Source organism: Gymnoscopelus braueri (genome assembly GCF_963280865.1).
Source record: "Gymnoscopelus braueri genome assembly, chromosome: 2".
Classification (NCBI taxonomy): domain Eukaryota; kingdom Metazoa; phylum Chordata; class Actinopteri; order Myctophiformes; family Myctophidae; genus Gymnoscopelus; species Gymnoscopelus braueri.
The window spans coordinates 22291292-22304829 of NC_137604.1; the positions used below are offsets into that span (position 1 = coordinate 22291292).

At 42.5% G+C, this 13538-nt stretch overlaps 1 protein-coding gene across 2 annotated transcripts in view; it reads right to left on the minus strand.

Moving 5' to 3' along the window:
* The window catches only part of sh3pxd2aa (SH3 and PX domains 2Aa), a 201753-nt gene that overhangs the window by 138785 nt on the left and 49430 nt on the right, over positions 1-13538 (minus strand). For both annotated transcript variants that reach the window (XM_080419673.1, XM_080419672.1), the window contains exons 4-5: positions 7854-7930; positions 2267-2358 (exon numbers count right to left, since the gene is read on the minus strand). In XM_080419673.1, the coding sequence (XP_080275799.1) occupies positions 2267-2358; positions 7854-7930 (169 nt within the window). The remainder of the gene's footprint in view (positions 1-2266; positions 2359-7853; positions 7931-13538) is intronic.

The following is a 13538-nucleotide window of genomic DNA, read 5'->3' on the forward strand; positions in this document are numbered from 1 at the left end:
AGGTGGAGAAGAGAAACTAGGAGCGGAGAGGAGAGGAAATGAGAAGAAGAGAGGAGAGGAGAGATGGAGAAGATAGATAGGAGAGGAGATCTTCACAGTAATGCATTACAAGTGAATGGTGCCCGGTGTGTCTGTGGCATTTGGAGTTTGGAAGAGGCGAGTGTGTTTCCTAATTAAAAAGCACCCAGAGGGTCTATCTCCTGGAATGAAACGAGTCATTGTACTCCTCCCACCCTCACATCCATCCTCTCAGTCTGTCCTCCTCTGGCGGGCCCGGTAGGAGGCTTTAATGAACACCCCCCCCCCCCCCCACACACACACACACACACACACACACACACACACACACACACACACACACACACACACACACACACACACACACACACACACACACACACACACACACACACACACACACACACACACACACACACACACACACACACACACACACACACACACACACACACACACGTACGTCGGTCTGGGAATACAGTTGAAACTGAGCCAGGGCTGAGTCGTGATGAGCTAAGTGGCCAGCCAATCGTGCAATATTCTACGGTGAGTGGTTTCCAACCTGTGGGTCGGGGACCACTGGTGGGCCACTCGGATATTGCAAGTGGGCCCCCAAATACTTGGCACTACACTAATACACTAATTGGCAATACAAAATTGCATGATCAAGTAGGGCATTAACCCATTAAGACCTGAAGCCGATTCTACAAATATGTCTTCTAAATCCCGACAGTATTCTGAAAAACGTATGTTTGGCAATACACCTTTTTTTTTCAAGTTTTCTATATTGGTATTTACTATTTTTACATACAGGTCAATAAAACAAAAGCATTCAAGAAATGTTGTATGTTACGCCTCCCACCCCCCCAAAGATCCCGCTCCGAAAGAGCCACAACCCTGGTATCTTGTTGTTCAATAGAGCACCGAAGTCTGACGTAATTTACACATCCTACCTGGTTGGCGGTTTTCCACCCCCGTTCTGAATTCCCATAGACGTCTTTAATATCGCGTGAAATAAGAACTGTGTTCCAAAAATAAACAAATGACCCCGGCGGTTTGACTCTTATGGATATGAAGCACCAACTGACGGTGAGAAAACGATAATGTTACTTCCGCCAAATTAGTTACATTTTCACCAGAAACAGACTGCATCAAATATAAGTGACTGACTATCATAAACGATACAGAGCCTCCTCCCTGGCAATATCGCCGAGACGGTTTGTTTATTTTTGGACCACAATTCTTATATGAGACGATTCTAAGATGACCCAATGTTATTCTCTGTAGAGAAATTACTTTACGAACCAGGGGATGAACGAGTGACGCCAGGACTTCTGTACTCTATTTATACACTAAGATTTTAATGAAAGTATAACATCAATATTTAAAAAATATATATTTAGAAAAAAATATTGTTCATAGTGATACCAATAAATAGGAATTTAAACTATTCTACCATGGTTCCACTGATCCAAGCCGGGACCCAATCGATTGATTGATCATTAAAAAAGAACACGCTCTGAAAATGCCATCTGACCACCTCGGCTGGCGTGATAAGTGGTCGGGGGAGTGGGCCGGCCAACGTTTTCGAGATTCACAAGTGGTGCCCTGATCCAGAAAAGGGCTGGGAACCAATATTGTATGCTGAGCATGAGACACAAAATGCTCTCTTACAGGGGTGACAGAATCTCTACAGGAATAAGCTGTGAACACACTGCGTTGTGAGTAGCGGTGATCAATCATTCACACATGTACACACTGTATACACACTCCATTCATCATGCTCACCATTGTGTATGTTTTTATCCCCGTGGTGTGCATGTGTGTGCTCAGTGGTGGAAGAAGTACTCCGATATTTTTACTTAAGTAAAAGTAGCAATACCACAATATAAAAAAATACTCTGTTACAAGTAAAAGGCCTGTGTGCAAAATGTTACTTGAGTAAAAGTACAAAAGTATTGGCATCAAAATATCCTTATTTCCTTATATATAATTGGAAATACTCAAGTAAAGTACAAATACCTCAAATTTGTACTTAAGTACAGTACTTAAGTAAATGTACTTAGTAACTTTCCACCACTGTGTGTTACATGTTACGTATGTCGGTGTGTGTGTGTGTGTGTGTGTGTGTGTGTTTGCATGCTCACACATACAGTATGTGCACTCACAACAGTTTCAGTACAGTTGTTGTGTGCATGCGTAATAGACAGTTGTTGTGTGTGTATTAGAGGACAGTGATGACACTTACTCCACTGGGGGGTTGACGTCCTCCGCTTTAGTCTCAAAGAAGCGAAGCACCTCCTCACTCTGGGAGATCTGAGGAGGCAGTCGCACCAGCGCCTACACACACACACACACACACACACACACACACACACAAAAGCAGAAAGATAGAGCATGATTTTACCAGTTTGTGAAAGCAAGCTGGTCTATATTCAGTCCCTCGCTGTGCTAGTCGTGACTTTTTCCTCATTGGCTGTCTTTTAAGCCAGTGATTCTCAACCTTTTTAGTTTCAAGGACCCCTAGTTTGATATGCATTAGAGACCCACGCACCCCCACTTGATAACATTTTGACCCCCAATCTACACTGTAGAGTCATCAGTGTTCATTTAACTCTGAGAGTGTACAAATGGAACCAAATTTCCATGTGGTTCCATTTGCACGCTCTTGGAGTTACAGACACATAAGGGTCAATTTGGTTCCCTTCCCAAAAATCAATCATTTGGCTGGGGACCCCCTGGAAGCCACCCAAAGGACCCCTGGGGGTCCCCGGACCCAACGTTGAGAACCACCGACTTACAGCTTACACTTTGAGAACCAATGCTTTAAGCCAATGGGGACTCCGCATTGCCTTCCCATACTCTGAGGGCACAAGAGCGTCGTCACTGACTGAGTGACTGCATCAGTCAGTGCAACATGTTCACCCAAACGTCCTCTCAGGCTATGGCATCACATCACAACTGCCGGCGCTACACAAAGAGGGAAATGCGCATCAGTTGCCTGAGTTGCCTCAATAATCTAAACATGTTTTATTTGATTGATGAATGGCCCAAACAACACAGTTTACGGACACCACCCCACACACACACACACACACACACACACACACACACACACACACACACACACACACACACACACACACACACACACACACACACACACACACACACACACACACACACACACACACACACACACACATTTTATGGTAATGTTTAGTAAGATGCAAAAGTCATGACAGTACTTTTCAAGGGTTTTATCTTGGCACAATGCTGGTATAATACTTATTGTTTTTTTCTCTTTTTATACACACATTTTGCTACATTTGCACCCATCATCCACACTACTGTGTCGTTTTTGAGACGTTTCAAGACACTGCTGACACCTTTTTGTTGTGAAAGTGCAGCATTGCACTTTAAGCCTGAGCTTGTAGATGTGCTTTGATGTGCAACTCCACTATAAAGACAAAGTATAAGTCAACCAACCAATAGTCTGGACAGGCGGGAGTGGAGATCTGCATTTTATAATCATAGGGCAGTGGTTCTCAATTTGTTTTCATTTCAAGGATCCCAGATTGGTATATATAGGCCATGGACCACCATAACTCTCAGAGTTACCCCCCCCCAGGACCCCTGGGGGTCCCCGGACCCCACTTTGAGATCGGGTATATTTTTGCCACACATTATTGATCTCACATCAGAACAATGGGATTTAGGTTGAAAATCTGCGTCTTCCTTCGTGCTATGAGCTTGTAGATCTGCTATTTATGAAAAATCCCTGGGACAAAATATTTTTGAGATGCGGGGGGTCCGCAGCCAAGTACGTATCATTTTGGGGGTCCTTGACATGAACTAGTTTGTGAACCACTGCCGTAGCCTAACTATATATATATTTGCCACGCTAAAGTTCTCCAACATTCCACCCTCTCTGTCTTTTGACAGCTTCAAGTGACAGCCATGTGATCACTTCCTCTTTACTTTTCCCCCACCCCGCTCCTCATGTTTATATTCCCCCCCCCCCCCTTCTTTCCCTACTCTTGGCCCGCAGCCAGTGTCTCTTATCCACGTTGCACTATTAATGGCCACAGATGTAAACAAACATGGCCGCTCCACTGCAGCTCACACCATGCAATTTATCAGCGACTTGAGTAGAAAGAGGGGGAAACGTTTGACTTGTATGTTTTCCATTTTGACACAAAAAGAGGAAACTATAATTATTGTTAGAAGTTGTCCCTGTTGAGCTCAGAGCGCTTTCTACCTTTAACTGGCTGAAGCGCGTTGGACTTCTCTTTGTGCCTATAATTATTATAATTATTATTATAGTTTACTTTGCTGTATTAGGAAAAGTTAGCTTAACTAACAGAGAGATAGGTAAGGACCAAAAACAATTCTCACCTCAGAACAACCTCAATATCTCAGACTGAATGCAATTATGGACACTTTAAGATTAATGTTAACCCCCCCAAGTAAGCTTTGGCAAAGCCTTACTTAGGATAATTATCTTGGTAATTACAGAAATGACTAGCAGTGTTTCTAATGTTTAGACAGATGCGATATTGATTTGATTTTAAGTGCGCTATAGGGCTGTTGATTTTCCTACATCCTGTTTTGGAGGCAAACAACATGCAGGGCGGAAGAATAATTACCCCCGCGTTCTCCAAGGATCAACTCTTTGGGGATCATGGGACGCTGAGTGGGAACCATTTGTGGGATCAGGACTATAGCCGAGGAGGCTATAGTCCTGATCCCACAAATGACAAGTTTATTAAATCGTTGCTGTCGGGCAGAAACCTCTTGTCTCTCTTTTAACCCATTAAGACGTGAGACCGATTCGAAAGACCGAAAGAACCTATATTGCCGTCAGTGGTTCCCAAACTTTTTCATGTCAAGGACCCCCAAAATTATATTTATTTGGCCGCGGACCCCCATCTCAAAATATTTTGTTCCAGGGACCGCCAGAAGCAACGATTTGAGTTATAAATGTTCGCTTTAAACATATATATATTCAAAGGTTTGCACACATTTTCTGACACAGATGCGTTCCAGGTCTTAATGGGTTAAAATGATTTTTTTTTTCATAAATGAATGCCCTACATTCATCACACTACAGCGTCACACGAAAGCATCAAAAGTAGCAGATCCACCAGCTCCAAAAGCGACAGAGTACGATTTAATAAATCATACATGACACTTGACCTACAGTATGTGGCTTTTTTAAACAATAGGCCTGTAACTACATTATCAGGCACATGTTCACGGTCTTCCAGCACTGACTGTATAGAGCGTCAGTGTGTGAGATGGCCAGCTCATTAAATATAGATGTCAGATCACAGTGGAATAGTCCTGACATATGATCCCTTGTTTAATTGGACACTGACTGGGTGAGGGAAACTCAGAGAGACGAGCATGAGCGGTATGATCAAAAAGTCTACTGAATACTTCATCACTGCATTTTGAACCCATTCAAACCGGGAACGCATCCACTTTATCCATATTTTATACTTTGGCTATTCAAAAATAGCAGATATACAAGTTCGTAGTCGCGCAATGAACTTGTAGATCTGCTATTTTTTTAGAACATGTGTGCATGATGAATATATATATATATATTTAAAGCGAACATTATTAACTAAAGGCTATGTGATGTAATGTAATTGTATTTCACCGTTTGTCTGTTTTCTGATGTTATTGTTTTTCTGTTTTTATGTTTTGTGTGAGGACTGCGGATGAAAATTAGCATCTTTGCTAAATCCGGTGTATTTACGTTCATGTGACGTTCATTAATATGCTCTGTCCTGTCTAAATAAACAAATAAAGTAAAGTTTGCTTCTGGGGGTCCCTGGAACAAAATATTTTGAGATGGGGGTCAAATACCAATATCATTTTGAAGGTCCTTGACATGAAAAGGTTTGAGAACCACTGATATAGCAACATATGTTTTTCCAAAAAAACGTTATAAAAAAAAAATGTATATATATATTTTCACGATTTTTCAAAAATAGCACATCTACAAGCTGCACCGAGTGCCGCGCAATGAGCTTGTATATCTGCTATTTTTGAATAGCCAAAGAAATCTAAAATGACAGAAATGCGTCACATTGAATTAAACATGGTTAAACATGGTACAAAGAAATAAAAAAATTAAAAACATGTTGTTCATGTTGTTTCTGTAGCGGGAGCTCTTTTTGAGGTCTTTCAGGGACTGGGAACAAGCATCAGCCTGGGTATTTATATTACACTGACACACACATAATCAAGTAGTGACAGCATGCAACCAAAAATGTTTCATCAACTATGGGAAACATGCCTTCAGCCCGGCGAGTCCCAAACTGTTGGGTCGGGGCCCACTGGTGGGAGTCGGGACATGAGGATATTGCAAGTGGGCCCTCAATTAATTGAGAAAACAATAAGATTCTATTGATAATATGACATTAGTATTCAAATAAAATCTTTACAACCTAGAAATCATGAGTTTTCAACATGATACAGATGAATGGGCACTTAAAGTATACTATGATAGTTCCATCGATCCAAGCCGGGACACAACATTGAAATAAAACATGTCCTGAAAATACACGCGGCCTACCCATCTGACTACTTAAAGGGATAGTTCACCCCAAAAAAAACGTTTTTTCCCTATAGATTAGACCCCTAATCTATAGGATATCTATCATGGATATTGTTTAGTTTGTGTCGCATTCCTAAGCCAATAATTTGATGACCAGCGGACTGGTAGGCAGCGGTTCCGGTAGGAGACACAAAGGAGACTCTTTGTGTCTCCTACCGGAACAGGGGTTTCAATTAATGCAAATTAATCACACAATAATAATAGTAATAATAATAATAATAATAATAATAATAATAATAATAATAATAATAATAATAATAATAAATGCTCCCGTTGTATGGACCTTTACTGTAATGTTTATTTTTTAATGAATAAATTAACATTTTGTCTAATCTGTATGGTAGAGTATGTTAATACTGTTGGGTTTTCCTGCTCTTCTATTGAGACATTTAGATCGTGTCAAAGGTCATGTCTCACCTAGACACAGGATCGGACACAAATTTTGACCTGATGGTCAAAGATCCAATTCATCCCCTGAGCAAGCAGGCCGGCTCCATTAGCTCAATGGTAAACATTTCAGCACTTGCGCAGGAAACCGGGTAAAAATCCGGGGTAGAAGAGGAAAGTTACATAGTACAGCTTTGATTTATTTTGATTTTTTTTTATTGTCTGTTCACCTAAAGCAGCAAAATTTAAATTGTTGTAATGTGATTTTGCATTTGTATGTTATTTTCATATATTCTGAAATATGGCCCCCTTTGAAAAAGGTTTGGACACCCCTGGTTCACGTCAGGGGTCTTCAACGTTTTTCAGGCCAAGGACCCCCTAGCCAGAGCTGAGACAGAGATGAAGCAGGGACCCCCCCACTACATATTGCATTCATGTTAAATGTGTGTTTTCAGACATTTAACCACTTCAATACTTTGTAAACTTGACTGTTGGCTCTCGTACTTGGACTGCTCTTTTTTCCCCCAACACCAAACCTCTTTGCCGAAAATAGCCGATCTACAAGCTCACAACGCCTCGCAGCGCGAGGCGTTGTGAGCTTGTAGATCGGCTATTTTCGGCTAATGTTCCCCACAGAATAGGGAAGATAGGGTTGAAGTGGTTAATGTAAAAAAAATCAAATCCCTATCACACAAAGATTTGGCGGCCCCCACCGTAGTTACTCTGAGGAACCCCTAGGGGTCCCGGACCCCCCTGTTGAAAACCCCTGGTTTACGGTATAAGGTTGTAGGCAGGGTAAGTAAGGTAAAGTGCTTACTCTGCAGTAGTCATCGATGAAGCGAAGCCTCTTCATGGCCACGTCCCGTACATGACTCCTCCGGAACAGGATTTTACCTGAGGGAGAGATGAGGGGCAGGGGGAAACGGAAGATTAAAAAAGGACGGAGAAAAAGGGGGGGAAAAGAGAGAAAGAAGGCAATGTCACAGCAAGTATTCAACAACGATTTCGTGTTGCTGTCAGGCAGAAACCTCTAATCTACATATTTTCAACTTTTTGTGTTTGTTTTTTTGGGTTAACCCATACTTGATCATACAGCATCACACAAAAGCATCAAAAGTAGCCGATCTGCGAGCTCGAAATGCGGTGCGAAGCGACGCGTCTTGAGCTTGTAGATCTGCTACTTTTGCCGTTCTTGAATTTGAATCCTGAAAAGTAACAGTTTTGAACATAATGAGGTTTCCACCCGACAGAGACCATTTGTGAAATAAGTTTTGTTTTTGTAAAAAAAAAATCATCACTGTCCATAATTCCCAAACGAAGCTATGTACAGTTAGTGAGGTCCGGGACCCCCCCCCCAGTGGTCCTTCAGGAGGTTCTTAGGGGGTGCCTAGAAAAAAAAGAGTTAATATAGCGCTTCAAAATCAGTTGAACCACTTTAACCCTACAGTATTTCACTAGTTTGGCTATTCGATAACAGCCGCTCGACAAGCTCACAACGTGTCGCACCGCGATGCGTTTATGTCCCCTGGCACAAAGTCTTTTCTGGGATGGGGGGGGGGGGTCCGCGGCCAAATACATGATCAATTCGGGGGGGGGGGGGATCCTTGACATGAAAATGTTTGAGATCAACTGCTGTAGGACCCAAGACCTCCAGTAGATGTCAGTAAAGCACAGCCGTCCTCCTCTATGACCAAAAAATAAAAAGAAGCAATCTCTGTCCCACACTCTCCAGGTCCCCCGTCTGTCCCCTATGGGAGCCCTGACCTCTGTGGCTGTGAACATGGCTCTCTACATAACAAAGCAGATTTATGCACACTCGGTCATTATCGTCTCTGTCGGGTAGAAACCTCATATGTCCAAAACTGTTCCTATTCAGGATTCAAATAAAAACATTTGCAAAAGTAGCAGATCTACAAGCTTTGTGCCGTGTTTCGAGCTTGTGCATCTGCTACTTTTGATGCTTTTGCGTGACGCTGTAGTTTGACCAAGTATCGAATTAATTTAAAAAAAGTTAAAATATGGAGATCAGCAACGATATACATTCTCCTGTGGTCAATGAGAGGATCAAAGTCAAACAGGCAATCATACGCAGACCACACACACACACACACACACACACACACACACACACACACACACACACACACACACACACACACACACACACACACACTTCATATTAAGGGGGCAACCAGCCACCCTCTTTCACAGGAAGTGATCCCACGTGACCTTTCCTGTCAACGCCAAAAACAAGAGGAAAAGATTGGACTTCCTGCGGAGTCCGGTTACGGAGAATGAAGTGACTGCAGGGAGCCCTGCGTCACAGCAAGCAGCCAAAGGTGACGTAGTGTAATTACATAGATGTAGGGCTGCAACTATCAATTATTTTCTTAATGACAATCCTATCAATTGTTTTTTTAGATTCACCGAGAAGCACGTTTTTATTTTGTTGTATATATATTTTCATTTTATTTTGAATATCTCAACGAATATACGAACCACATAAGAAGTGTTATTTTAAACTTCATCGCACAATGGTGTTGTGCAATTTTTTTAATAAAATAGCTGATTGTAGATCAGCTTTCTGGTTGTTGTTTTTTTTTACCTACAATGACATGCCGAAATATGGATACAATATTATTATTGATTAACTGACTATTTCATAAAATTGTCCGAAAGTACGAAGATTATGATGAGGGATGTGTAGTTCAGCTCTTTGGACACAACTACGTGTCTGGTGAACTTGTAATACTGTGCTAATAGTGTAACTGCTGTACTGTGACCCATATAACCGAAACATTGAGAAGAACTGGCATCAAACAGACGTTTTGAGATGCGGATTGCGGACAGACAATAATAACAACAATAATATTGCATTTGGCACCGTTGGCCTCATAGTAAAGCGGAAGGTAGATGGTTGCCAAGATGGCTCTGGGTGGGTGTGTGCGTGTGTGTGTGTGTGTGTGCGTGTGTGTGTGTGTGTGTGTGTGTGTGTGTGTGTGTGTGTGTGTGTGTGTGTGTGTGTGTGTGTGTGTGTGTGTGTGTGTGTGTGTGTGTAAGCATGTGAGTGAAGGGGACTCCAGAGAGAAAGACAGAGAGGGAACAGAGAGAGAGAGAGAGAGAGAGAGAGAGAGAGAGAGAGAGAGAGAGATCATGTCATTTCATTAGCAGGAATGCATGGAGCATGTGTGTTGCTATGAGGCATTACAGTGGGCCTCTGTGTGTAAATAAACAGCACTAAACACACGGAAGCCTCTCTGTGTGACTGTAGGAGGTCTGCTGCTCTCAGGTTCACTCTCTTCTCTTCTCCTTTCTCTCACTGTCCACAATACATTCCTTTCTTAACCACTTGAACCCCAGCATCCCTATTCTGGAAGGGGGGGACATCCGCCAAAAATAGCAGATCTACAAGCTCACAAGTTCAAGCTTGAGCTAGGCCTGTCACAATTATTACATCATCGTCTAATCGCAATTATTTGAGATAGTCGCAATTATTTTTGCATAATCGTCATAATCGTTTCCATGTTGAAAAGATTTCACACATTTTCAAATATTAAAAAAAGCAGAAATATCTCATCTACAGATCAATATCTGATCTACAAGCTTACAACGCGTCACGAAGATTGTAGATCAGATATTTCAGTTTTTTTTACATGTATAAATGTATAAAATATGTCAATAATTTCTTTGTTATTGAAGTTATTTGTCATATCTGCCCTGTGCAATTTTTGATTACAAAGCCTATAAGGCAAACAGAAATTACGTTTTTATTCACGTTTCAACGTTCAATGGCCAAACACACAGTTAAATCGTTAATCGCAATTATTTGTGTGACAATTAATCGGCAACTAAAATGTGTAATCGTGACAGCCCTAGCTTGAGCTATTAGATCAGCGTCTAGCTGTCAGATAGGCTATTTTTAGGGAAAACATGTTGGTGTACATGGGGAAAAACAGCACACTAGACTAGAAGGTTTAAGTGGTTAACATCTCCTCTCTCTCTCTCTCTCTCTCTGTTGTATTTGTACTGTATGTATTACTGATGAATTGAATACGATGGACCACAATGGAAACAAGCCCCTGGGGCTTTTTGTGTTCTCCTTTTAGCGTATAACCTTTGACTGTACTATCTGTACTGTAAAGAATCTTGTTAATAAAGTATTCAATCAATCTATCTCTCTCTCTCAGGGACTTGGGGATGAACACATACAGTAACAATATTGAAATACTGTACACACACACACACAGTGTGCAGATTAATCTCTGTATCTCTTGCCTGGGCACATACTGTAAATCATACACACACGCTAGCACAACCATCCAACAATTCTCTCTCTCTCGTGCGCGCACACACGCACACACACACACACACACTTAACGTCATGTGTATGATTAGCGGGGCTGCTGTCAACCCCCGTGCCCCTGGACATTGAGCGTCCTCAGACAGGGCGATGATGGATGTGCTCTGTACTGTGGGTGGCCATGAAGCCTGTATACGTCCCTCTGCATGGACCCCCACACATATTATATTATATTACCCTCTGCATGGACCCCCACACATATTATATCATATTACCCTCTGCATGGACCACCACATATTATAGTGTCCATGGCATGGCTTCAATCAATGCCAGGGCTCAAGTACACAATCACAATGTGAACCCACACACGCCCATACACGTACACGCATGTTTGTATTACTATACTTGTGAGGACATCAACATTTCAGGAGGAAGGACTGCATTAATAATGATAGAATATAGCTGAAAGATGGTCGACAAATAGCCGATCTAAAAAGACACGTTGTGAGCTTTTAGATCTGCTATTTTCCCTGTGCACGACACCAGCGTGTATGTAAATCCGGCAACAACTCCAAAGCAAACCCCTAAACCGTTACATACCAAATCCTAATCCTAATGGTGCGTTCACACGGGCAGATTAAAAAGATACACGCTACCATTCATTTTCAATGGAAACCAGCGACATGAAGATACAAAGACACATCCGACGTATGTAGCTTTGTGGCTCTAGCGACAAAGCTACAAAGCTACAAATTCAAGTTGAACTGGGTTCAACTTACAGATGCAAAGATACAAAGCTGCAACTGTAGCTCCGATGTCTGCACGTTTGATGACGTCAGCGACCGCGTTGAGCAACACAGATACAAAGCAGCGACAAAGATGCGGTGTATTTTTGTAGCTTTGTATCTTTTAGTCTGCCCGTGTGAACGACATACCATTACACCTACCTGAGTCTTTTCCTAATTGTAAGTCTAATTTCCCAAATGTTGTTTAACCATAAAAGAACAATTTCCCTTGTGAGGATCCTCACAAGTATAGTTATACAAACACACACACACACTCTAAGTCCACAACTGTGAATAGTGCCATGTCAGCAGCAACACACATTATACAGTATATACCCACACGCACACGCACACACACACACACACACACACACACACACACACACACACACACACACACACAAGGCATCAGTGTCTAGCTGGTATTGATGTCCTGTGCGTGCCAGTCATACATTATTAATATGGAGAGCTTATTCAGATGGCTGCAACTGGAAGTGCACATCACTGGCTGAGGTGTGATGATGTGGCCACTGGCAGAGGAACCTGGGAGAAGGAACGGGCTATCAGAGCGCTCGGGTGGCACACTGGTAAAGCGCCTGCCCACCCACCGGCCACCGCGGAGTCTGCGGGGTTCGAATCCACACAGCAGTGCATCCGGCTTTGTCGAGCATCTATATACGAACACAATAGGCTCTATGCGCAGCAGCCATATTGGAAAGAAATTGGGCCTCTTCCATACTTCCTGCACAGGTGTTACCAATGATACTAAGGAAGGCTCTGTTCCATTCCATTTGTACACTCTCAGAGTTATGGGGGTCCACTGTGCTACACTAAATGGAACAGAGCCTTAATTAGTATCATTGGTATAACCTGTGAGGGAAGTAAGGAAGAGGCCCAATTTCTTTCCAATATGGCTGTTGTGCATGTGATATTACGGCACGTAATCCTACGGGCTGTCGCAGCACCTGTCAGCAAGGAGTGTTGGGGTGGGGGGAGTAGGAGAAGGGTCTACGACGTCCTCCCGGTGGGGGCTCCTCACTGGCAGGTGCGCCAGCAGGATACAACACACAGAAATGTGTAGGGGGAGGAATTAATTGGCGTAACGACGTAAAAAGCACCAAAAAAAAGAGCTAATAACAGGCTAATACCTGAGAGAAGGAAAAGGCTATTGCTTGGCAGAGATACAGGCCATTATCTGGTTGAACTAACAGGCCATTGCCACAGTCAGGAACAGGCTGTTACCTGGCACTGGAACATGCTATTATACGTGCCAGAGGAATAGACTATTACCTGGGGAGAAGGGACAGTCTATTAAGTGGGAGATGGAACAGTCTATTACGTGGGAGAAGGGACAGTCTATTTTCTGGGAGAAGGAACAGTCTATTACCTGGGAGAAGGGACAAATTACTTGGGTGAA